Raw genomic sequence first — 27,517 nt, forward strand, 5'->3', positions numbered from 1 at the left:
TAGGAATAAAATTGCAGTTTCGAAATAAAATTTATTCTGGAAGGGGTTGAAAATATTAAAATTATTCCTATTGTAAAAATTCCTACATAGCACTGGCAGAACCAAATTAGTTGTCCTGGGAAAGGGTAGTGAAACGAAAACAGAACAATTAGCCTTACCTTCGCTAAAACAAGGAACACTACGGAAAGCACAGCGGGTGGCTTAGTGCGACAAACAAGTGAGGGTCATTCCGAGACACATTAGTACAGCCAAATTACCGCAGACAGGTAATCGGTTCGTAAACACACACTCAAGTTCCCAAAAATAGATGCTGTAGTCACGAATGTCGCTTCTTTGTGGTTTTAAAATGTCTTAGAGACGAGGCGTTATATGTGTAGGGTAATGTGTTGTTTTGGACAACCGGCTACTTCAAAGAACACACCGGATGGCCACAGATCCAACAGGTTGAAAATAGGGAGTATTGTTCACGTGCTACGGGGCAGGCTGACCGAGGCTTTTCAACGAATTAAAGGAAAAATAATGAATAAAGAAAGAGGGGATTGGTAGAAAACACTGTGGGGAGGCGTGACAAACTCCGAAGAAAACTGTGGATGGGGACGGAAAAAAGGGGGAAAGAAAAAAGATTGTTTTTGGTCGGAGAGAGTTTTAAAAAAAGTGGGGAGGAGTTGAAGAGGGAAGAGTGAGTCAATGTCAGTAAGTTGGGCAGTTAGAGTAAAAATGAGTGTTGGGGAAAAGAGAGGGGATCAAGTTAAGATGTAGCAGTTAGTCAATCCGTCAGCCAGTAGCCGACACAGTTTTGTTTCAGTAAGGAGAGTTCAGAGTTTTCAGAGTTTTTTTGAGTTCACTAAAGCGCAGTAGGCAACTATAATAATGGAGAAAGCTTAACACTCTTAAGTTAGCTTATTGTAGGATAAACAAAATGCCTGATGCCTGGAGGTAATGGAGCTGAAGCAGATAGAATCCGGAGCCGGACCGAAAGGAGAACAAACGTGCTGACCAGATGAGTGAATCATTCTTTTAGGAACAAAGGTACTCGAAACCCAAGAAGCAAACCCGAAAACCCCTGTCGAACTCTCCAAAGATTGCAAGATGAGTTCTAGATGGAGATGATCTGCTGTTCACCGCGAGAAAGACAAAGGACATGCCGCAGAGCCCCGAGATAACAAAGTAAGTGGTTAGTCACATAATTGTTCTCATACACACTGTAGGAACCCCGAACTGTAGGAACCCCGAAATTAAGTAGCAGGACTTTAGAAAGATACTGTGCATAAGAATTACTCAGTAGCAAGGATAAGTTAAATTTAGGAAATGTGCTGAAGGAACATTAGCCAGGACAAGCTAATAGATAAATATAGAAAATTTTGGATGGGAAATAGAAGTCAGTGATACCTTTTAATAATCTTTATGATAGATAAATGAATAAGTATTGAATTATGTAAGAATTAATAGAAAGAGGATTGTTAATTTGTTATTAACGGTTTTAATTGATGCATGATCAATATCTGAAGAAAATTATAGAAAGGGATCGATTTTGTTATTGATGGTTTTTAAAGGATGCAGGATTGAATGTATACGGGAGGGAATGAAACTGGATTGGTATTGTAATTGATGGTTTCAACCAATGCAAGATTAAGATAGATGTATATAATAAGATGTGACTAAATCATGTTGTCTTAGGTATAAATTCAATTATTATTTGGCTTTTTAATTATGATCATGTAAATATGCCTAATAAACTTATTTTTTATATACAACATTTGTGAGTTTTTTGTTGTTCTGAGTAAAAGCCTATCCAAAGGGAATTAAAAACTTTAAGGAGCTTTCCCCTTGAACTTACAATTTTCTGGGAAGAAATAGTCAGATGCGTAAGTGGGGTGAAATTACTAAAAGGGGATAGAAATAAAAGGGGAAATAATAAATATAATAAATATAAATAATAGAAATAAAAATAACTAAATTATCCCCCCCACACAGTTTGTAGTAGGAGTTTTCCTAACAGACTTTCATTTTCACTAGTGAAAAAAAGGTCAGGCTAGTTTAAGCCGTCACATTCTGAACGGATTCAAGCAAAAACGGTGTACACTAAACATTACGGACTCCTTTTTTCGCTAAAAAAACGGTGACCATAATGTTTAGTGTGCACTGTTAAAAAGAGGTAAATTTAAAAGAAAAAAGTTATTTTTTGCAACCGTTAAAAAAAACAGGGTTAAGTTAGTTTACGGCAAATTCGTGACAGATTTGTTGGAGTAAACTAGTTTAACCATTTTTTACTGAATTAAATTAAATTCTTACCAAGTACCAGGTAAGAATTTAATCCCTTTGTTTAACTTTGGATTTCCTATTTTCTATTGTAATGGCAATTCAAAGCTTAATACTTTAGAATCATAATTTGCAAATTGTAATAATTGGTAATTGAATTATAAGTAATTGTAATATTCTAAAATATTCAAATTCGCAACCCTTTCTATTTTCTGTTCATCCAATAGCTTGGTCTGATGGTGGGTATTGGTAAGATACCAGAAACATCATCTTAATGTATAGTAATATAGGCGAACAGCCTAATAAACTATATTATTAAATTTCTCGTGGAATAAGAGCGGTTTTAAGATAATAATTGATCAAGGTAGCCAAGAGGGAATATAATGTCGGAGACGGTGGGAAGTACAGCGAAACTAAAAAAAGTAAGAGCCGTAAGGAATAGATACACTTATGCTATTGTCCTATATTGTAGTAGAGTTTTTAGGAGCATCAGCGACTAAGGCACATTGCGCCATGTATGATGTCTGTAAATTGCGTGGGTTCTGAGGTCGAGTTTCTGTTCACGCTACCCTCGCCTGAGACTGACTAACTCACCAAAATTGATACACTTGTGCAAACAGCATATTGATTTGTAAGGCTAATTGTCTTGGGTATGTTCAATTTAGGATTGACTATGACGAAGTATAGAACCGGGCTATACGTGGTTCAGCATGTTCTGGCTGAATAACCCTAAAAGAGAGAGGATATCCAGTTATTTTAGCACAGAAATGGTAGAGTTCTTGTAAGGTTATTATATCTAATTTCATCTTTCGGGCTTCATCCGCCACCAATCATGACCGCTGAGCACTCAGTTGAATCAAGCTTACTTCAGAGATTGAATCATCTGCAGGTGAAGAAGTGGTAAGAGACAACTTATCCATAATTAGTTTGTTGTTGTACGCCATGGAAGTCGTAGATTTTCATAGCGTAACATCCTCTTTGGCGCGCAAAAACTCTGGGCAGTTGGAGTCGCGTATTAAACGTTTTGAATCCCGTTTACTGGTACGAAAATTTGCAGAGACAGGACATCGCTTTTATTTGGACACTCCCCATAAACGTGTCCTTTACACGAGTAATGGCTGCAGTTTGGGGTTTATTGATGGCACGTTTAGTTGGTATGCCCATACCCAAGACAGATGACTTGGTGACTGCAAAGAAAGGTCTAAATTTATGTGTAGTCAAGCCTACGAAAAATAGGGTCATAATTCCTTTATGAATTCGGGGTGAAAGAGCCCAATACCCAATGAGTGCAGCTCTTCGCATTAGCTTTTGTAGTAAAACGAAGTGTTATTTCTTTTCTAATATCAACCATGGTGAAATTGAACTGTAAGATTTTTATAGAAAATGTCCTCTGGAACCTGGTCTTTGGTTAAATTCTTCTCTAGGTCATAGACAACAATATGAGTCATTTCCCCTAAGCGAAGATGATACAATCCCTGCATCAGAGAAAGCAAGCAGAGAAGCACTGTGAGCAACCTCAACCTCAGAGTCAGATTCGATTATTGCTGTTTGGTATTTGCTTCGTCAACCGATGTCTGAGAGTTCAGTTGTTGTAACTTATATACACCTATCGAGTGACAGCATAATAGAAAATCGAACAAAGAAATGGAACGATAAAACATGGGTGACGATTCTACCGACATTTGGAAAGAGAATTGGTTTGATAAGTATGAGAAAAGGAAGATGAGCAACAAGTTCAAACGGGTTGGAATTGGTAGCGACATCTTTGACCTTCCACCGGTAAGTAGCAGATTCACGCCCTCTACTTACTCTACGGAATCAAAGTTAGTGACGGCATTGACGTCATTTAGGAAGTGACGTAATTTCCGTTTCATATTTTCGTCAAAGATGTTTTCACATAAAATAACTTTCGTGCGTACATAGTACACACGGGCTTTTTTTTTATTTATTGTACCAGGTGGTCTCTGTCAAATTCGGGCAAACCCGCAGTATTACAATACCATACATACAGTGTAACAAATACGATTCATAGTATACATTCAAAGTATACTATGAATCATATTCCATCAGCACAAGAATTCTCCAAGATGTCTTTCTCTCTGAAACGATTAGGGGGCGTCATTGCCCACACAGGGTGAGTTCCTACCTATAATTAGAACTATACCGCACATCCTGCACCTACCCAGTTGCAATACTGGAATCCACTCTAATGATCAGCCAACCTGGTTGTTTTCCAGTCAGCCACAAGACCTCATCACACGATATAACAATTAATTTCCTTGCTCCTCTACTTGTAACAAGATTAATTGTCTTCGAAATAACTGGACAGCAAACTCTTTGAAGGATTTGAAATCCATCTCTGTTCCTACCAGAAATTGTCCATATCCAGGATTCAACGCGTGTAGGTTCGGCGTCCCTGCTACAGACATCATTAATACAGAAAGGCTATAAAGATGTGGCATACTATAAGAATTCGTTTGGGAAAAAAGCAGCCGATGCACCACAAATTCTTAAAATCTGGTAAAATGAAATTATGAGGTGATCTAAGATTGGCCGAATCTCTCATCAATATGTGCTCAGTAATAGGTGAAATATCAGTTAAAGCTATCCGAAAAACTACAAGGAAGAGGAAGCAGTTCAATAATAGTTCCCAAACACAGTTTAATAAAAACGATCTCACTCAAAGCTGCTGAACACGTGGAAGAGTGATGAAAGGCAACTAATGACTTAAAAAATTACATGATGATGAATTTTCATTCTACTTCACGCCATTAGCTACAAAATATATTAATTCATGGAAAAAATAAAAGATTATTACATTGACAAGTTGTGTCTGATCCCATATATTAAAGAAGGGGTCGGCAAACTTTTTTTGGAAAGGGCCAGATCGTAAAATTTTTAGGTTCGGCGGGCCAGGTAGCAAGCTCGAAGATATTTACATGGGTAATTCTACTCATAGAACAACAAAAAAAATCACGAAACTGACGATGGTTAAGTCCACGAGAGCGAATAAAGTCAGCCGCTGACACAACTGGTTCAATAACACATGACAGATTGAGGTGTTTCCCACAAAGAGCCTGCTGGTGAATAATACAATGAATTACCAGAGGTTTTGAACATTTAGCTTCTTCAAAAGCCTTAAAAATTTGTCCAACTAATCCTTTCCCCGTTCCACACATATTTTTACCACTATCAACTGATTCCATTGCAAATTGTACTATGTTAGCGTTTCCTCGACTTCCTTGAGTATCTTCGCCTGTAGTTGTTCCATGAAGACTATCCATAGAAGCTAATTCTTAAGTAACCTCGAAAACTCAGTACTGACTCCTCGAATAAACAGCAACAATTGGGCAGAATCAGTAATGTCTGTAGACTCATCAAGAGCCAAAGAAAACCACTTGAAATATTTTGCCTTGTCTTTTAATTGACTCTTGACGTGGCTCCCGATGTCCTCAACACTTCTAACAGTTGTTCTCGCCGAAGGACTGACAGATCGAAACAAATCCATTTTCTCTGGACACATTTCTTCGGCTGCCACAAGCAAACATGATTTAATTAATTCACCATCGGTAAATGGTTTCCCTTTCTTGGCCAATAAATGAGCTATTCGTAAGCTTACTTTAGTTAATTGCCTCATTATCATTTTTTATTTTAACGAATAAATTGCATTGTGATGATGCAATTACGTTTTAAACTTTCAAATTTTAGCTTCCGTTGATTTTCTGTGAGTTTTGAATATTGTGCCGCGTGCTTACTTTGGTAATGACGACGTATATTGTACTCTTTTTCGCACAGCTATTGTGTCATTACATAATACTTTGTCATTTATTTCACATGGGCAAACCATTTCAGTCTGTTCCTCTCAATCATTTCTTGTAGTTATTCTCCCGTTTTTTCTCTCTCTCTCTCTCTCTCTCTCTCTCTCTCTCTCTCTCTCTCTCTCTCTCTCTCTCTCTCTCTTCTCCACCCGGTCTTTCCATACACCTCTGAGAAGCTTCATTTCCACTGCATGCATTCTGCTAACATTCTTCTCCCCAATTCCCTATGATTCCGCTCCATAGGTTATTACAAGTACATAATAAACTGTACCATCTTGCACTTCTCAGATTTCTCCCTTCTGCAAACTAGATATTTTACACAGTTATAAAACCTTTTCCTTGGTTTTCTTTCCTCCATAAATTCTTCCTTCTTTGTCCACTGTACTCTCTAAATATCTTCTTTTCCTCAATAAAGCTGTTAATCACCTCCCTCCTTCCTTCCTTCCTTCCTTCCTTTTCATTGCGTTACTTTTAGCCTCAGTAAACTTTAAATTGTATTTCTTTGCCTCCCTCATCCAGGGAGGCAAAAAATACAATTTTCTACCTACTCTTGTGCCTCCTCCTCTCCAACAAAATAACAAATCATCGGTAAACAATCACTTTCATTTTTTTTTGTCTCAATATTCTTGTCTCCACAGAATTTGATAAATATCACCCATTACTAGTATGCTCAGTAGAGGTGAAAGTGCAGTAGCTTGTCTCAGTTCATTATTAATTTAGAACCAGCCTGTGTTTCCAACCACTGTTTTCACACAGCGTTCAGTCCTTCTGTATAAAACTTTTAATACTCGCTATTAAGGACTTTCCTATCCCTTTTTCCTTAACGCTTCCCATATGTTTCTTCTTTCTACGCTATCATATGCTTTTTCAATATCCAATAAGCCATGCACAGATCCCGTCCAAGATCCAGCATATTGTGCGACCAGTTCTCCAACCATTTTGCCTTCTCTTCATCAACTATTCGTTCCTCCTCCGTGTCTCTTTCCAGCTCCTCAAACCTCTTGTTCTCCCACATACTTCCACCGTAGGCGCAACTAAAGCTTTTTAAAATTCTTCCAATTCCTCTTTTACTCCTTGTATTTCATTCTCAGGCCTCAGTTTCTATTACGCCTCCGTAGCCAGGTGGGAAGGAACAGCAGTGCGTAATACACGCTCCTTGATTAGACCGGGGTTCGAGCCCGTCACCACTAAATACGGAAAGGTCAAGGGAATAACCACCGCATATTCCCGGAGCAATATGGCCTTATTTGCTAATGCTCCTAATAACAAACAAACTCAGTTTCTATCTTTCCTCTATACATTTTCCTATATCTATCCTCGTTTTTCAGCCTCCATATCTCAATCCACCTCTCTTGTTTTCTTTTATTTTTCTCTATCACTGACGCTAGCACACCTACAACTAGTCTATGGTCACTGTCCATCGCTACTCCTGGCATCCGAATTCTATATAAAATGAATAAAGGTGTATTCAACAATTTTAGATAATTCATAAGGGAAGATGTTAACCGCTTATTTACTGCTCATATTCAGTTGGTAGAGTCGCCGTCCTCCCCACTGCGAGTGGAAAAGACCTGGGTTCAAGTCCCCTCAATGCAGAGAGGAATTTTATGGACTTTTTTCACAACGTGGCCGAGTTGCTCGGTCTCAGGCGAGGGTAGCCTGAGATCGAGTAACAATTGTTTTTATCTCTCCTGGAAACTCGGGTTTTCGTCCAGCAAACAGAAATTCGACCACAGAACACAAGCAATTTAGAGAGAGTATATACGGAGCAATATGGCCTTAGACGTTAATGCTCCTAAAACCCAACAACTACTCAGATTGCTATTAACACTGCCTAATGCACTTGAAGGACAGTAGACGAGATACTGTTTTAGTGATTGCTTGATTCCTTTATCAGTAAATAACCAGCAAGATAAACTGTGAGACATTCTTATCCCCACACACCTCTTCCTTTTAAAAGAAGGCTTCTTCTATGTTATAGAACAAGGCGTAGTAACGTTTTTAAAAGGAATTTCTTTTTCTTTCCTGTTAGATACATATACTTTTCTCTCTGAGAGATATGATTATTTCTTCCTATTAAGTCATTTGGCTTTTTTAATAAAGGGGGCATAAGTCGAATCGTCTGGGATTTACTCCAAAGCAAAGAAGCCTATGAGACGTCAACATAATGTGTCCGTGAATTGTGTATATATTCTTGTCAGTTTGCTGACTCCCGTATGATAATCTTAACCATATAAAAAGGAGTAATAAAGAGAACGAATGTTCTTCTCATTCTGACGGGAAAGTACAAAATGAAGAGGAATCGAAAGCCAGATACATTTATTACAGTTTAAAATTTTTGGATTTATCTTCTTAGATCATAAGGCCTGTGTTTATAAGAATGCTGAATTAATTTTCAGATTCATTTACTATTCATTTATCCTCCACAACGTTCGGAGGCAATTATTCCTATGTTCAACAACCTGCTGCTCATGGATGAATTTTATGAGATCAAATATCTTGTTATACCTTGGGATTTTATATTTGTATCCCCTTCTTTTCTTCCAACGAGGGTGATCAGATCTTCCTTATTCATTTTATTCAATCCATTCATTGCTTTTTACAACTCAGTTAAATATTCTCCCTAAAGATGTCTGGTTGTGATTCTTTGTGTCCGTACTTTGAAAGCTTCTTCATATAGGTATCGCTTTACGCTCTCCACCAATCTACTCGCCCTTTCTGACTACTCTCTAGAAGTTCTCTTTTTTGGCGCGGACTCCAGACCCGAATACAGTATTTCAATTTTTGTATAACCATCGCCTTGGAAAGAGGGATATAAAGAGGGATGGAAAGATATAATGATATTCTTCTGTCTACTAGCGTCCCTATAAATCATGACCACGAGACCATGTTTCTACCTAGTGCCTCTCTATATTGCAATGAAAATTATGTCAGATTGAATCTGAACACTTAAGTATTTTCTCTCTTAAACCGCTTTTAACTCCTTATGTTATACATGACTCCTGCATTTCTGTTTCACAAACCTTACATTTAGAAGAATTATACTGCATTTTAGTTGCCAATTTTCAGATCACATATGGAACCATCCAAGTATTTCTGAAGCAACATTGCCCGGCCGGATTTTGGGAGCTTACCATGGATACCGTTATCAAAATCATTCATGAACAAACCCAACATTGATCCCTCAGGAACATCACTTGTTTCGCTGGTCCACCCTGAAAACTCACCGTTTGTGACAATCCTCTGTTTCCTATCTTTTAGCCATCCAGCGTTGGATCTTATCAGTAAATTAAACTTCTACTTCTTTCAGTTTATACAGCAGTAATATTATTGGATAAATATTGTTGGTATGGAATCAAACAGTCTCACAGTAATTCCACAGGAAACCATATGAAAAGTTTTACTAAAGCCTAGATATATAATATTAAAATTGTTTAAAATCCAAATGCTTAATGACTACATCATAGCAATTTATCAGATTGATCAAGCGTGACCTCTACTTAAAGAACTCATGCTGAGATCTATTCAAATCACCATTCTTGTCCTGCAAATTATAAAACACACGGCTACAGAAATCATTAATCCACAAAGGCTATACAAATTCATGAACAAACATGTATGTAAAAATTGTTTTAGTAATTCGTAAGGGAAGATCTAGATCGGGTTTTCACTGCCGATATTGATATTAAAACTGCCCAGTGCACTGGAAGGATCCAAGCTAAGATAATTTTAACACTGATTCAGGGAACGTGATTCATGTTCGAGGAAACCAGAAAGTTAAAACGTGGGCATTCTTATCTACACAACTCTACCTTCTAAAGAAGGCTTCCTCTAAGTTTTATTTCCGTCTGGATTTGAAGACAAAACAGGGCGTAGTAAAGTTTTTAAAAGGATTTTTTGTTCTTCCTTTCCTGTTAGATTAGTGCTGTTTTCGAACTTATTTATGTGATGATTTTATTTTCTTAAAAGTAGTTGGCTATTCTGAGTTTCAAATTTTGGATTTAATCTTCTTCATAAGTTCCTGAGAATAGGTGAATTGATATGTAACTTCGTATTTGAACAGAGAAAATTTTCATTTGTCAAATCTAAACATTTTGGCGGAATTATTTGTTAAGTATATGGAAAGAGATTGTGCACTTTTTAATTAGTGGGACCAATCAAAGTTTCAGCTCTTTAGAATTGGTTTCTTGGAGATGCTGACTTAACTGGCCTGCTGAAACATCTATTCTTATACCAACCATGAATTTCTGATGTTAGAATTGTGCGCATGCCTTGACACGTGCATGGGACAGAAGGAAAGTTGCCAAGAACATGTCTAAGATAATGTATCTCTTGACGTCATCTTGTATTTCACTTTCCCTTGTTTTGATAGGTTCACCGCTTCAGTAATTTCATACCAGGAAAAGCAGGTTACCTGCATACGCTTTTAAATAGATATTATGTAGTTGTAAGAGCAGCAGCAACATTCCCATCACGAGCCTTGAGATGCAACTGAAAATGGATTCCAAATGGAGTTAACTCGAAATTTGGGAAAATTGGAATGAACAATTGAAGGTAAGTGTGTCGAAAATCTTTATTTTGATGACTGATTCATTTGTAAGTCCTTGCGAATAACAAATATTTAGAATATCTGTAAATTGCGTGTGATCTGTGGCCGATTTTGTTGGCTGGATGAAAATCCCAAGTTTTCTGGAGGAAAAACCATGCTACCCTCACCTGAGAGCGATGAAATCAGCCACATTGTGAAAAAGGTCAGTAAAAATTCCTCACGTTATCGAGGGGACTCGAACTCGGGTTTTTCCCACCCAGTGTGGGGAGTATGGAGATTCTATCAACTGCGCTGTCCACGAGGGCATAATACAATGGAAATACTAAAATCGACAATACGGATATACTATGTATTGTCAAGTGGGTATGTTAAAACTTCCGCGGGTTCGTTTCTATTGCTTTAAGAGTTAGTCGTGGTCTGTATTTAAATAGATTATTAATTTTATTACCCAATAGTTACGTTTTATTTTTAATTCCTTATTTTATGCTGGTATTGTTATTACGATTTATGAAGGCATTACACAAAGTAAATATACTGTTCCTTTGCATTATATCTGTATAACTGTGTCCACGGGCTAATTGCAGACAGCACAATTTATATAATCATGGTCCTGGCGACATTGGGTGGAAAAGACCCGTGTTCGAATCCCCTCAATGACATGAGGTTCTTTTATGGACCTTTTTCACAAAGTCAGTTGGATACAAGAGAGGATAACATGGTTTTCAACTCCCGTATTTTTCTCTTATGCGCCTGAAAAAAAAAAAAGCAAAAAAGCAGGCTGATTCACATGTTGGGTTGGATGGAATATCCAGAGTAAATCATCTCTTCCCTGAGGAGTTATTCGATTTGAGGCCTTTTAGAAATTCTCTGCTCTGGCTGACTATGATAGTCAGAAATAAGAAATCTTTCCCCGTCGAGATAGGATTCTAACCCAGACCATTCTAAAACGAGCCACAAGTGGGAAAACCACTATTGCTCTAGAAAATAAACAATTTCATGATTTTAAGAACACTCACAGGGAGTTGGGGAATGAAGTAAAATAATGTTTCGATTTATAGATGATTGCACATATACTTATTATTATTTATTTTTAACTGGTATAGATGTAAAAAATGATTTAAAGTTGCCATTATATTCAATTGTCTTTTCAGATCATCTCACTTGTTCATATCTGTTCTAAAATTAAAGCTCGAGGTTAAAAACTTTTGCACAAAGGAGATTCCGAACAAACGAGATACACACGACTGCTGTCTTTGAAAAGTGAATGAAAAAAGTGTATGTATACATGCAAATAGTATATGGGAAGCAAGTTTCAGCTTGATTCTTGTTTAGAATATGGAAGAAATAAACGTTTTCTTATTTTTCTTTTTTGAGAAGCTAGAATAAACTCACTCTGGCAGTAATTTAATATCACAAAATATGAGAATATTTCCCTGAACAAGCAAAAACGGGTTTGTAGAATTACCTCTAATCGTTTTCAAAGAACCGTCAAAATGGGAAGAATATATCCTTGACAATTCATAATTATGCAGGGAAACTGTTCGTCTCTCTACGTTTGCCAAGTCGCTTTTGAAATCGTTGGCGAAGAAATAAATACAGCATTTTTGAAGCATGTTGCAACACAGAATTTCCTATTCTACAATACCCTCCGATGTAACCAGCGCTACAACCTGAACGCTGTAAATTTGATAATAGGAAAGTAATTCGAAACTGAAGAGTTTAAGAAATCTTGTTTTTAAGAAATCTCTAAAAAAAAGAGTTTAAGATTTCTTATCAGAAAACTGATAAGATATCTTTCCCCGTCGAGATAGGATTCCAACCCAGACTTATTCCACACAATATCGGAGGACAGCGATTATAACCTTTGCCCTCTAGGAGGCTCTAATTCATCTTACCAAATTGAAATAGTAGAAACATTTCTTACTCTTCTGAGCTATTTCGCTAATTCCGAATAGTGCACATATGAGGAACGTCAATTTTAATCCTCCGAGGCTTGTTTCGTGTCGAAAATACACTACATTACCAAAAATAGTGGGATACCCTTGACAGTATAGTGAACGATGCTAACGCGATATAAGCAGATTTGGAACAGATCTAGAAGTGTGCACGAAATAGCAGAGATAGCACAAGCAAGCAATCAAAAGGCGCGCATGATGTTTCAAAGAGGAATAGATGGATCCCATGTTAGCAGTTTGTCACTGTGTGCGACGCAATGTTTCCATGCGACACAGTTTCCACAAGTGTATCAATGATGGGCACGAACTGCATAACATGGATTTTCATGGAAGTCTGCTGTACACAAGCCCTGCATCAGACCAATGGATTCCAGGAGTCTTTCAGTAGTGCCTATCGCAATGCCTTGATCCATGAAACAAGTCATATTGAGCGATGAGTCAGGTGAGTAGATCTGTCAGTGTAAATTTGGAGAATTACAGGGAAACGCTATTTATTGCGATTTATTGTGCATACAGTGACGCTCGAGACGCATTGGTCATGGTGTGAGAGGCGCATCTTGTGGTTCGGTTTCCTACGGTTAATTATACCGCTAACAACCATCAAGTCGAATCGTACACTGATATCCTAGACAGTTCTGTCATGTCCACATTCTGATAGTCTATAGAAATTACGCCTAAAGATGTTTAATGGGATTCGATTAACTGAAATTTTGCATCAGATCGGAGAGAACGTAATCTTTTCTTCCCTCTTTAAAACAGAGCTGGCATTTCAACAGGAGGAGGAACGGATTCCGATTCCTGCAACAAGGAACTTGCAGAAAGTGTTCATTGAAGGATCGGAGCTGTTACTGGGACCAAATATGGACGCACAACTTGTGACTTTGTTCATTAACCTCCTTTTTTTCCTCAACGATGAGCGAATCCATTTGAAAAAAAAAAAAAAAGAACAAGGCACAATAACAGTATGGTAGAGGAGTAACAGTTAGTGTTTAAGCCAAAGAAATTAGAACTATGAGGTCAGTGTGTTGTGTTTGTAAATTGTGGGCAAATTATAATCGGCAATTTTCGCGTTAACAAAATATAGAGTTTTACTTTGGTTGAAAATTGAAAGTTGATGCATGTGACGACTTAATGAACCCAATTTATCCATCTCAGATTTGGTTGTCTGCCCTGGACACTACTATCAAAGCTTCCATAGGATTAGAGAATTGGGTCCTGAGACGTTAACCATGATCACTGCTCAGCTATAAATGGCTGAGCAGTGGCATTTTATTTGCCAACTTGGTTTCCAAGCCATGGACACAGAAATCATACCACAAAACATCTTAACACTGGCATAATTATCTGCTGATCGGGAGACTAGACTTGCCGAAGACTGAAGCCTTGCTGACTCGACCCTACGTGATAGCGAATGAAATGATAATAATAATAATATGGGGGCGTGTTGGAAAGCTATTCATAAGTCTATATGAGAACGACCTTTAATTTGATTTAAACACTGAACGCGTCAACAGGTGGAGGGAGGCCAGCGCCAGTCGGGGGCAACAGCTGCTTGCAAGAATGCCACAACAGCTGAATCAAAATGGTGCTACAAACGCAAAAGTGGCCCGTCGTGAAGATTCGATCAATGAATCGTTTTTTGCTCACTAAAAGGCTTTAGTAAGCAAGAGACCGAGCAGAAATTCATGTGGTAATTACCGCCGTGCACAGTGCGAATGCCGTGGCATTCCAAGGGGTTAAGCTACTGATGTGGTGCATTCGGAAATGATCGTACTAGTGCAAACATAAACGTGAAAAACAGGGAGGAATGCACAGCATGCTGACGAGAGGTTATTTTCCCAGATCGACGGCTGCGAATCATATACCGGACGATCTTTGACATCGTCTGTGACGTTCTTCAATATCACAAAGGATCATTATGCAGAGAGTTGAAAGAAAATGTTGATTTTTGTTTTTGATCTGCGAGAAATTGATTTACGAAAGAAGTAACTTTCTTCTTGAAATTAGCCTTTAGTAATCCTGTGGGGAATTTTGATGCAAGTTGTCTTCTGGTTGAGACTGACCGGATTTCATGAATAACATTCCATAGGTACAATCCTTTCTACAAAAATTACGAAATTTAATATTTATTGCAAGCTGAAAAATTAAAAAAAAAAGTCTTTGCATCATGTATCAATATATATTTTCAGCTTGCATCTGATATATATTTTTTTCTTTTCCCTTTTTTGGACTATTTTTTATCAAAACCTTTCCACCTTTTATCTGATGCTTGCTATTCCTTGTATATTTAACTAATCATAGAGTATTTACTTTTCAGTTTCCTTTCCTCCAATCGGCTTATCAATTCAGCCTGTAAATTTCACTTAATTCGTCAAATCGTTTAGGTTTTTCTCATTCTTTATCTATCTTCCACTTTCAATACTTCATTTTTCTTCTTCCCATTACTTTTGGGACCTTGCATAATTGACACCTCCACTTATTCGCTCTTCTCTACTTTCATCATTTCAACCTTAAATATATATTTATGTATCCTTTGCTGCTGATTTTCGCGATAAGGCACATCTGTCTTATAACTTTTATCGCTCAACTAACTAAGTTTAAGCTTGGGGAGAGGTACTGAGTAGGACATAACACTTAAAGCTACCTGCTTGGCCGCGGACTGCACAATAAAGAAGAATGGGTTGAGTGCTGGACATCCTTGAGCTATAGGAAACGCTCATCTCCTTTGGTGCCATCCTTAACCAATAGCCGCGCATTCATACACTCATCCTGAAGGATTGCAGAAGAATGCTTTCCAGCCACATACCACAGACAAATTTCTTCCTCTACTTTTGCACCGACCATGGCCCACTTACCTGTTAGCAAACAGCATCTAAACCTAATGTGCCTATAATTGTTGTACCTAGCAGATGCGATCACTTTGACCACAGCACTCTTCACTTGCAAGGGCACACGAGTTTTCTCTAACCTAGGATAGTTATAAGCATTTCCTTCTTTCTAAAAATACTTTGTTTAAGCATTCGAAACTTGGAAAATCAAGAATAAATATTTTTCAAACAAACATTTGAGTGGTCTTACTTTTCGATCACCTAGTGATTTCTATATACTATTACTTCAGAAGTTTATTTATTTCAAAATGCTAATTAAAACAAATTTTTCTCTTTAGGAATACTGCGTACGATCTCCAAGTGACACAACAGCTCAGAAAAGGCTCTTCTTTGCTGGATTGTTTCGATGCCAATGAATACACATTAAGGCACTCACCATGGATTATCTCTTAAAACAATTATGTTTAATTTGTTTGATTTCGTTTCATGCATGCAATATAAATTTTCAGGAAGATAACTCTGTGGAAAATAATACTCGCTGTAACAATAAATGCATTGGCAAATTTTTGGACAGTGTTAACTGTAAATGCGACAGACTGTGTGAGACATTTGGAGACTGCTGTATTGATTCCCCTTATCGGTCAATCGTGTTGAAACGTGCTGAGGTTAAGTGCATCCGAGTGTCTGACACTAAGGATGTGTTAGCCATCAGCGATTGCAGTCCAAACTGGAGGGACTTCGAAATAAAAAAGAATTGTTCGCAAGAAATGGCTTTTGAAATGGATCCATTTGGCAACATTCCAGTTGTGAGCAAAGATAGTGGAATTACTTACAAGAATTATTATTGTGCTATGTGCAATGGTGACAGTAGAAATATTGCTTCTTGGAAGATTTTTGTGGATTGTTTTGATGAAAGTTTCACAGACAAATACATCAAAGAGAATATCGTCTACGATCCACTTGCACGGTTATGGGGTTTGCGAAGCCGGGACCATACGCAAAATCGGACAGCGTTTCTATATTGCGACGTTGGAACCACCTCCGGCAACTTGAATGCTACTGAAAGAACCTGTAACAGATCCGAGATAAGTACCTGTCCACCTCGTTATAGAAATCTTACTGTGGTTGGCGATTGCTATACTTATCGAGATCCAATAACAACCAACGAAAGACGGTACCGCAACATTAATTGTGCTCGCTGCAACGGCCTGAAAGATTCGCCTTTATGGTGCGCCGATAAAATTCTTTCCAAAGGAGCAGTAGATAGTTTAGGTATCTTGATGGATTTCAACGTTGGAAATGGCTGCGAAGTGGGAAAGGATAGCGATTGTCCCTGTGGCGAGGCTATTGATCCGTTGTCCAAGAAATGCAGGAAAGTTACGTGCGGCCTTCCTGGACAGAAATTGGTTCAAGGACAATGCGTAATGTCTTAATTCTTGGAAACCAGTTTTCTTTTAGAGAAAATAGAAGAATCAATGCACTGATTTTTCTCATAGATACCGGTAGCATTTACAAAAATTTTTAACTTACTACCAGAGTCTGTCTCACAGTGTTACAGTGTGAAGTATACAAACTGCATTCTGTAATAAAATAAGATAAAATACTATTGTAACGTTTCAGATAAAGGTATTAATAAATCGGTAAAAAAATCAGAATTTGAAACTTTGTCATTCTCTTGCCTTTATTTCATGAAATGTGGTACATCACACTACCAACAAATAGTCTCAATTGTTCCACAGTGTCTTTTGAGAGGTAACCTTGAAGAAGTTCGATTGGATACAATCTGCGTAGCGTAGCTAATGTTTCCTGAATAATTTGAAATTATATTTATGTTGCAGAATATTCGAGAGATATTGAAGAAGCAGTATTGATTAGAATTTTATTTGTATACAATAAACTTCTAATTATTACTGCCCCTCAGATCACAAAGTCAAATGAAATATATGTCTAAGACGGGAATTCATGACAAACCACAGTTCTGGAATCTGAATGCATGTAACCTCGAAAAAAAGAAAGTCATCTTATTATTACATCAGGTTGTAGCTCCTGAGTTCCATGTCGGGTATTGAGCAACAGTAACCATTTGACACGTAAAGCACACATTAAATCAAGTTATTGAAACAAGCCAACAAAACTAACGTCAATTTCGTAAACCAAGTTTCATGAAACTACAAGTAAAATTTGCAACTTCCTAAACTAAGCAATAAGCAAAACACAATCAATAATGCAAACTTTCCAAAAACTTAATAAATATGAACCACTTATAACACTCAAAATTCTGTGCATTTAACCATACATGTCGGCTCTTTGCAGATTATAATATACACCAATGACAGCTCAATACGATGCTTTGCAACTGCTAATACTAATTCCCCAAACAGCTTATCAGACCTTGAACGGCAGAAAATTCGCAAAGAACTAATTCTGCATCTCATAAATAAAGGTAAGTTCCATAATGGGGTAAAACCTTCTCTTTTAACTATTTCATGTATGTGTTGAAGCTCTATTATGTGCAATAAAAACGCAAGTAATGTAACTCCCTTCTTCTTGATATTAACTAAAAGAAACTTTACGTTCAAATACAACTGCGTTTTTTTTTCCCTAAGTTCATATCTTTACTGAAAACTTCAAAATGACAAGAAACATTTCAGTCTCACTAGCATACAGGTAAGACTAGAAATTTCGACAAATAAACAGTGAACCTGACTTGTATTTAAGGTAAAAACAAGCTGCACTGGTAGCAGCGAATTATAAAATTTTTTACAGTAAATAAGAGCTGAATAAACAAACAAGCTTACTGTCAAGCAACCAACTATAATAAAGCAAAAGTTCTGTTCTGTGCCGCCATTTTAAACTTTCCTATTCCACTTATGTTTTTCCTTCTACTTGGAAATTTGCTCATATCCAGCCATTTCCTAAAATGGGTGACAAATCGGGTGAAGTCCTATTGTATATACTTCTACTGTTTCCAAATTAACAGAGAAATCCATTAACCGCCTACTCCGAAACAATCTGAAAACTTCCATCTGATCAATAATCGACAGTGTGCATTCTGTCAGTGTCGATTCAATGGTGATATGTATTGGCTTATGTTATCCATCTATGGACAAATTTAATGGAAAAGTATGGTGAAACTCAACCAGTTACTTTTGATATTTATTAGGCTTTTGTTCTTGTTTGGCATAAAGCTCTTCTAAACAAGCTCCCGCTTATGAATTGTCGACTGTTTCTTGCAGAATTTTGCAATACCAATTACAAAAAACAGTCGGTTATGTTATTTTCTTTCTGATCGTTCATTGCAGGTGATAGTAAATGGCGCTCTCTCTTTTCCCCTAATACTGGTGTTCTCCAAAGTTCAGTTCTTTCTCCCAGTGGTTTCCTCTTGTATATTAGTGACCTTCTTCGGTTGTCTGGAAATCCTGTCCATAGTTTCGCTGATCACACACACTACACTCCATTTTCCAATTTGAGAAATCTTGCTCTTCTGAAATAGCTTCGTTTCCACAAATATCGATGACTAATTCCTTAAATGCCAATATCCAAATAATTCTCCAATGGAATAATGATAACTTAAGTAATTTAAATCGTACTAAAACTCAGTCCTGTCGCATATCTCGCAAAACTGAGTGTACAGCTCCCATGCTTCTTCTCAATAACACTCATATCATTAGACAAGACTACATATCCATACTGTAATACCTGATTTTGAATATCTCTTGGCATAAGCAAATCAGAATATGGCTTCGGGAATATGAATTAAGTTTGGGTGCTTCAGATAAAACGAAAATGCAATGCGTGAACTACTCAGGTGAACAGAAAAAGAGATACAGGGGGATACTTAAATTTCCCTTACACTCATTGTTAAAATTTTAAAATTGGGATGATTAACAGTAATGAACAGATGTCTTATAATTTGCAACACGAAAACAGAAGAAATAGTAATAGTGAAACAAAGTTTAAAAACATTTGTTGATTTTAATGGACAACTAACTAATGAAACTATTATTATATATAATAATAAGGGATTCCGTTCTCAAGAAAAGATTCGTCTAATGTACACGATATTTGGTTCATTTGGTTGGAGAAATGCGTCATGAAATAAATATAAGTAGTAATTTATAATATTACATATTTTTATCTCTAGAACGTTTCCTTTGAAAAGAACACTTCCTTCTCACGTTTTATTTCCGGGTGGAAACCCCAGAGCAGGACATGGTAAAGAGCAGCAATGGAAAATTTTATTCTCTCTTCTGTTTCGTGGGAGATCGATCCAATTCTTTTGCATTTCATGATGAGTTATTTCTATACATTTATCGGCTGTAAAACTTGAAATAAATTCATGGGAGGGAACTTACTCCAGCCCCATGAAATCGGATAACCACAGCCTCAGATAGCTGTAGGAATTCTTCCGCTCTCTGTCGGAAATGAATCCATACCTCTACAAAGGAGTGAAAAGTGAGAAACCACAAGCGGCGACCACTTCTAAGAAAGGAATATCAGGGGTTATCATGACCGGTTGTGACGCACTCATAATTGGTAAATATATCAGATCTACTTCTTGTTTAATCTTATGCATGCCATTCCAGCCATAAATTGCTAAGATGCGTATCACTCGTGCGCGTGGCTGGGTTGAGATATTTGGTGGGGATAAGAGGAAGTGCTGTTGAACATTTCTAACATAACACACCGGTGTCTTACTACTGCTTTTTAATTCCATAGCTTTGATTGTTTCACATATTTCAGAGAACTGCATCAAGATTATTTGGGAAGGTCAAGACTTGCTCAAATGTTGAGAGTATCAATCTCATAGCTAAGCTGGAGATTAAACTGGAAATGGATTGCAAATGGAGATAACCAGAAACGTGCACGACTGGTTTAAATATGTGGCAGTAAGTATGTTAAACGCGGTTAGCTTAAGAACTACTAAAATTTATTTAATTCTTTTGTTTATATCCATAATTTACGCCCTACAAAAATTAATGGAAAGGGAGAAGTCTATTCTGTAGTGTATTTATTTAATGATCGATTAAATACCAACACGCATAACTCTAGAAGATCTGAAAATTGCAAAATACAGAGAACTGATTACGTTACTTTTTCTTATTGCCAGCTTCTAAAAAAACAAACAAACACCTGTCTTTGTGTATGACTTTTTAATTTACTATTTTATGAAAGTAATATTGTACAGGTTCGCCGGAGCTATCGGTTACTCGAAACTATTATTAGAATTTTATAAGAGCGAATTGACGATAAAAAATGTTGATGTATGTTTCTGCACCAAGGAAACGGAGGTAATGAGGGGTCAGCGTATTGTGCTGTAAACTGTTTTTATTCTATAAGTAACGTGTCTTCAATAATTTAATTTAACGAAGGTAACTAGAGGTATGGAAAGACAAAACACTAAATTTAATAAATTTAGTACTATAATTCACGAAACTGCGATATCTCTAACTTATCAAGAACTTCTTCTTCTAACTTATGTACAACTCCCCATTGTCACACAGACCACTGTGCTAGGAGTGGTTCTTGATCAGAAATTAAGCTTTCACCCTTACCTCATCCATCTCAGCTCCAAGGTGAAAAATTTTTCAGGCTCAATCATCAGAATCACCAGGAACGAATGAGGCCTGTCCAAGCGGTCGCTCCAGCTATACTATAACTAAGTCTTCCTTCCGATCGTGTCGAATGCTGCAGGTGCTTGGTTCCACCGAGCTATATTGGTAAAAATGATAGGCAAATTAGACTCTATACAACGGACGATGCTCTTGGCTACCCATAAGGTGTGCAGGTCAGTATCCACTGCTGCCACCCAGCTCTTAGCTGGGACCCTTCCATTGGACCTGCATATAACCTTCCGTGGCCTGACCTTTAGAATCAGGAAGAAAATTCCGACCAAGATCTTCGACATTCAGCTAAACCTGGACATCGATCCTATGGTAGAGAGAACGCGCTGTTATAATGAGATGATAAACATCTGGCAGACAAGATGGAACACTTCCACCAAGGCAGCAGTTACAAGGAGATTCCTTCCGGATGTCACTTTCCCCTCCTCTAAGTCAGCGCAGAAGTGGCTGTCTCTAACTCTTGAAACATCATTCCTAGTCACCAGGCATGGCTCATTGAACGAGAAGCTCTTCCAACAAGGCCTAATACCCATAGACGTCTGCTACTGCGGCGCCAAGGAGAATTGGTTCCACCTTCTCTTTGAGTGCGCTCTCTAGGAGGACCTGAGGCAAGACCTAGCTAATACCATTACTGTCACTGGAAACCAACTGGACATTCTACTACAGACACCAGAGAACCTGACTGCTTTCCAGAACTTCTCGACGCAACTATTCACGCGCAGGAAAACCTGCAACAGAATAACACAGGCTACGAATGGGGATCCCCGGACAGCAGATTTAAAATTAATAAAATTAAATTTTAAACTTTTATTTGTCCTTCTTTCTCTCTTCTTTTTTCCTTCGCGCTCTGCACTAGCGTACTTTTTCCCTCCTCTCTGCCCTAGTGTAGCTTATTTTTTATTACACCACGGGATTTTTTTTCTATTTATTTATTTAATATTATTATTATTTTATTTATTTATATTATTATTCTTTTCTCTCTTCTTTTCCCTCTCGAATTCCTCCCCAGAGGAATCTGGCCCACCTTTTTGCAACATCGGGTGAGTCAGAGTCTTGAATTGAGACAGTACGTGCTTCACTGGAATTGGCCCACCTTCCCATGGTGTGGACGAGTACCCAGAATCATATGTCCAGGTAACTGATGCTTCTGGGTAGCCAAGAGGCCAGACAATAACAGAACACACATAGTTATTGGATTATTATCTAAAAAAATCATCTCAAACAGATCAAACATCTTCGTTTCAGTCACAGACTCTAATACCCCTGCATTCTGTGATCACCCAAAGATCGACTACTATAAATTTCACGGAAACTCTCAAATTCAACGTGCCCTTAACCTACAAATAGCAAATTGACACTGTAGTCGCAGACACAGCATCCACTTTTGACAAAATTTCCATATCTGGTAATACTATCATCTGAAAAGAAAGTTTCTTTCATAACTGGACATATCTTTGTAAAAATAAAAATTCCACTGCGGAAGAGACGTCTTCCGAAAATGCACAGTGGTTTTACCACTTAACTTGTCGAGAGGTCTGTTTTGGAGTTCCCGAGATGAAGTGACCTTTAGAAGCTCCTTCTAAGGAGCTTCTAAATGTCACTTCTAAATGCAGAGACCTCTAGATGAAGAAGCCTTTAGAAGCTCCTCTGTGGGAGGAGCTTCTAAAACCTTCATCTGGAGGTCTTTGCATTGTCCTTTAAGCAGAGCTACACCCTTTCCTTGCTCAGAATGAAAAGCATTTGTTGTTTATGCAGATGACTTGAAATTTGATAAAATTGACTCTATCGGGATCTACAAAAAACTGATTATATTATCAGAAAGCTCGTGCTCAAAGGAAACCCCCGTCCTTTAGTTTTTAGAAATGGATACCTTCAAATCCACCTTAAATTCGATAGTCTTGGGAGACAACAGGAAAAAAATTAATCACTGAGAACCGCAAAAGTGAACTGTAAAGCCCTTATTTTATATTTTCTTGTAATATTACCTCCAATTATGCTGCCATTAATTTCTTGAAATCATATTTTTTTAAAAATATAGCAGTGTTAATTATTATAAACCACTCTTAATTTTTAATTAATAAGTGTTGTAAACCTTAATTAAATATGAAATATTACATTCTAGTGTATAGAATATTATATTATATTGTCTTGTATAACAGAACATGTGTGTTCATGCACTTTCTGCTAAAATGCCGTAACCAATTGTCTCTTAGAAGAAATGATTATAAACAACACGAAGAATATTTGGACAGATTAGAGTTCGTATTACCATCAAATGATGACGTTGATTGTAAGATGCTATTTGAAATTGGAAGTGACTTGGGATCTTCAAAACTTTGAGTAAACACCATAAAAAACAGGTCTTCAGTGGAAGGCTGCATATTAGCAACCTATAGTATGGCAGATTCTGGGATTTGTTATAAGCATTTAATTATTATTATTAGCCATATGGTGCAAGGAAGCCTGAGGCTTATGCTGCACCGATCAAAAAAAAAATTCTGAATTACCCTGAAAGAGAAGAATGATGATATCCAAGCTCAGGACCCCGAGTGTGCCAAGCCTATACTCACCAGATGTGAGCCCCTGGGGTTAAATTGATTTACGTGAGTAAAAGAGACAAATTTATAACATAATCTGTTCACAGATTATGCAGTAGCTTGTTAACAATTGAAACCACTTGAGAGAAAGCTCTTTAAGAAAATAGTTTTGTCTTTTACTATCAACGTGGGAGTCGGACATTCCTGGAAGTATTCAAAAAATAATCGAAACTGTCTAATGGATGAGATTGCATTTGAGCTCTATTCAGACGGCAATGATTGAGTGAACATTTCTGAAAAATTCTGTATATCCAGGCCGAACCGAGAATAGACAGCCTCTTGGATTATAGCGAAACAAAATTCATTGAAAATGGTGTTTATAGATGTCCATATTAAACGTTATGCACTTTTCGACAAAACAAAAAAAAAAAGAAAACGTGATGTAACTTGTGAAACTTGTGATAAAGCGGAACAAAATTTGGTATGATGGTTTACCACAGGATAATGGTAAAATGAGGAGAGAGCAAGAAACTTCGGATAGCTATAAGGAACATTTATCGGGGTTGTATAAGAATTATCCAAAAGGTCACATTACAGAAAGCCGATAAAGATGCTCGAAAATATAATCATATGAGATGCAATGGTTCCTGTCTTCTGACCTCCCCCTCCAACAGCTAAACAGGACTGACAGGGGTGACAATGCTCGGCATAATAGTGTATCAGATTTTATGGCAACAAATCCCACTCATTCTTCCACCAGCACAAACCTTAAATAAGCTCACTAAGTAACCAAGGAATTGGCTGTTGGCGTGCAATGCGACGCCCAAAGGCGTCCCAGACATGTTCGATCGGATTTAAGTCTAATGATCGTGCTGACCACGGCAGTCGTTGGATACCTTCAGTTTCAAGATATTCCTCCACCCCTTGAGCTTTCTGCTCAGTACTACTGCTGTGTATGAAAAGAAACTCTGTGCCAACCGTACCCCTAAAAGGCAGTACATGGGGCTCGAGGATCGCTTCTCAGTACACTTGCAGTTACAGCACCCTCATCTATCAAACACGTGAAGGAGGGTGCGGCTGTTGATCATTATTCCGCCTAACACGAAGAACGCTGCTTCCACCGTGAATGTCCCTTTCTCTGATGTTGGAGAGATGGTTCTGCATTCCTTGTCGTCTCCAGATGAAATAACATCCAGAACCTATTTGTAGGCTAAAACGGGACTTATGAGACAACAGAACTGTGCTGCATTTGTCAGGGCTCCAAGTCACATGTTCACGGCACCAGTTCCGATGAGCTCTGCGGTGGTTTGGGGCTAATTAGATACAAACCACTAGCTTCCTTGAAAGGATCCGGTTTAATTGAGTCTCATTAACACAATCCTGTTGGAAATGTTTTCAGTTGTTGCCACAGCTACCTCAAGGTACAAATGATGACAGGACATAGTACGGTTCTGTCTTGCTGTTAGAGCCAGATAACGGTCTGTTATGGTTGTCAGTAGCTCTCGTGAAACCTTTACAAGCTTTTTTTGTATTGGTTCCTGTCTTCTAAAAATGCTTCTACAGTCTGGAGACAGCACTGCATGACACATTAAGCCAACATGCCACCTCCACCTGCGACTGCTCTGTTTCAAATCGGGACTATAAGACGCGATTTGAAACAGAGTAGCATCCAATATAATAGTATCCAATTTTGTATCCGAGTGGTATCCAATTTAACTCGGCCACCGAGTCGAAACTGAAGTCAAAGAATAATCTAAACGACGATGACTTGCCATCCTGATTCTCAATCTCAAATATGGGAACGAAATGTTCGAAGTATGGGAACGAACAGTTTTATTTTTATACGCGTGGATAATTTGCAAATGTGCGGCTCTGTAAGGTGATAGATCGATTTATATTGGATACTACTGGGAATTTGGATGCTACGATGCCTATTATATCAAATATTCGCCGTTGATGACACTGTTCACAATAAAATATTCATGAAAACATTTTGTTCTGTTAATTTTGCCAAGACGTTTATGATTAAATTTCAAATGTCAGACATCAACAATAATAATAAACTGATTGGTTTTCTTTTAGGAATACGATGAAATTATATTAAAACGAAATAAACTCAGGAAGGTCATTTTCGCTAGTTCAGGCGATTATTTTGGTTATACAAAGCACTAAAGTACGAGTCATGGAATTTCTATTGAAGAACTTATTTTTATTTTCCTTTATGCCATTTTATGTATTGCCCGCATTTTGTTATCTGGTGGAAAATTCTGAGGAGAGTTTCACTCTTGATTGCGAAAATACTTGCAGTGTATCATCTTTATACCCTCCAGAGTGTATGTGCGATGAACTATGCAATTCATTTGGAGACTGTTGCGGTGATTCTCCTTACCGGTCCGATAATTCGAAAGGCACCAAAGTAAAATGCATATGGTTGCCCGATTCCTCCGATAAATTGCCTTTCAGTGGTTGTCGTACAGACTGGGAAGATTTGGATATTAAAGATAACTGCTTAAGGGAAATACCCTTCGAAGTGGATCCATTTGGAAACGTGCCAGTTGTGAGCAAAGACAGTGGAATTACTTACAAGAATTATTATTGTGCTGTGTGCAACGATGAAAGCAAAAATATTTCGTTTTGGGAGGTTTCTGTGCAATGTTTTGATCCTGATTTTAGCGAAGAATACATCAAAGAGAATATCGTCTACGATCCAGGTGCACGGAAATGGGGGTTGAAATTCGGGGAAACTATACTCAATCAGACTGTGTTTCACTACTGCGAAGTTGGAACCAATCCTGGAGAAGCGATCGTAAACGACAGATCCTGTGAGAAACCCGAGATTAGCGTGTGCCCATCTGATTATAAGGATCCCCTTGTGCTTCATAATTGCTATAGTTACCGAGATCCAGTGATAACTGGAACAGTAAGGTACCGCAACATCAATTGTGCCCGGTGCAACGGTGTGAACATTTCAGCTTTGAAGTGCCCAGAAAAAAGTTGGGAGGAGTCGGCTTATTTATTACCAAGTTTGAACCTTCTGTTGGACATCAGTTTTGAAGATGGCTGTGAGGTGGGAAAAGTTGGCGAATGTTCTTGTGGAGAGGCCTTTGATCCTTTGTTTAAGAAATGCAGGTCGATTACAAAGGAAATTGTTCCAACGCCCGTATTGCCCGGGGGTGGCCAGAGGTTGAAAGGAGTTCAGGGAACCATTTGCTTTCTCTCTCTGTCTCTCTCTCTCTCTTTTTCATTAATAGTTGAAATTTTCTAATATCTTCCAGATATTTTTATATATTTTAATAACATAGTATGTCGAATTTCATTTACAACATATCACTGTTTTTTTTCTGTATCTGAAAAACTGTAAAAAATAAAATTTCAATTTAAACGTTGTCTCAGTAACATTCCTGTACAGACCAGCAAAACCAGTATCTATCATATAACTGACTCACATTGCCAAAGGCGCAGCATCTAAATTACAATCTGTTAACCATTTATTCACCCACACTTCAATTCTCATCTAATCAAATGAGATACGTATTCCACCTGATGTAGAGGAGCCACAGAATCTAGAACTAAGAACTTATGAAGCTCAGGAAAAAGAAAAAAATTCCTTTTTCAAGCAACCACACCAAAAATAATAAATAAACATCAAAGGCATGAATACTCAACATGCAAATAGAAAACAAGAACCTGTTAAATCTCGAAGACAAAAATTGCAACATACAATAATTCACGTGGCCATAAGTATATTAAAAAAAAAAAAAACTCCGAAAATTTACCATGCACTTGATGCAATTTCAGAAGGCACTGAGCAAATAACAAATATGTCAAGCTCAAATAAGCCGATCTTCTATTTAGTAGGTTACAAATGCTGAGGACTGAAATCATCCTCACCTCAAAACCTCGACAAGATATTCTCTGGATGAATCCTTAGACAAAAATTTAATAAG

At 37.6% G+C, this 27,517-nt stretch overlaps 2 protein-coding genes across 2 annotated transcripts; both read left to right on the forward strand.

Moving 5' to 3' along the window:
- Positions 1 to 10,514: 10,514 nt before the first annotated feature.
- On the forward strand, positions 10,515 to 17,036 carry LOC150078940 (uncharacterized). Its single transcript, XM_090382809.1, has 2 exons — positions 10,515 to 10,631; positions 15,748 to 17,036. The coding sequence occupies exon 2, from the start codon at positions 15,847 to 15,849 to the stop codon at positions 16,840 to 16,842; it is 996 nt and encodes a 331-aa protein (XP_090238935.1). The 5' UTR covers positions 10,515 to 10,631; positions 15,748 to 15,846; the 3' UTR covers positions 16,843 to 17,036.
- A 3,048-nt stretch (positions 17,037 to 20,084) lies between these two features.
- On the forward strand, positions 20,085 to 26,835 carry LOC150078941 (uncharacterized). The gene is made up of 2 exons (XM_090382894.1): positions 20,085 to 20,298; positions 25,653 to 26,835. Exon 2 carries the CDS (start codon positions 25,753 to 25,755, stop codon positions 26,833 to 26,835), a length of 1,083 nt encoding a protein of 360 aa, XP_090239020.1. The 5' UTR covers positions 20,085 to 20,298; positions 25,653 to 25,752.
- The last annotated feature ends 682 nt before the right edge of the window (positions 26,836 to 27,517 follow it).

This window comes from Mastigoproctus giganteus, chromosome 10 (assembly GCF_048544385.1).
Source record: "Mastigoproctus giganteus isolate SK-2022 chromosome 10, ASM4854438v1, whole genome shotgun sequence".
In the NCBI taxonomy this organism is placed as follows: domain Eukaryota; kingdom Metazoa; phylum Arthropoda; class Arachnida; order Uropygi; family Thelyphonidae; genus Mastigoproctus; species Mastigoproctus giganteus.

Excerpts from the sequence above, each read along its gene's own strand:
- LOC150078940 (XM_090382809.1), top strand. The coding sequence starts at position 15,847 with ATGGATTATCTCTTAAAACAATTATGTTTAATTTGTTTGATTTCGTTT.
- LOC150078941 (XM_090382894.1), top strand. The coding sequence starts at position 25,753 with ATGGAATTTCTATTGAAGAACTTATTTTTATTTTCCTTTATGCCATTT.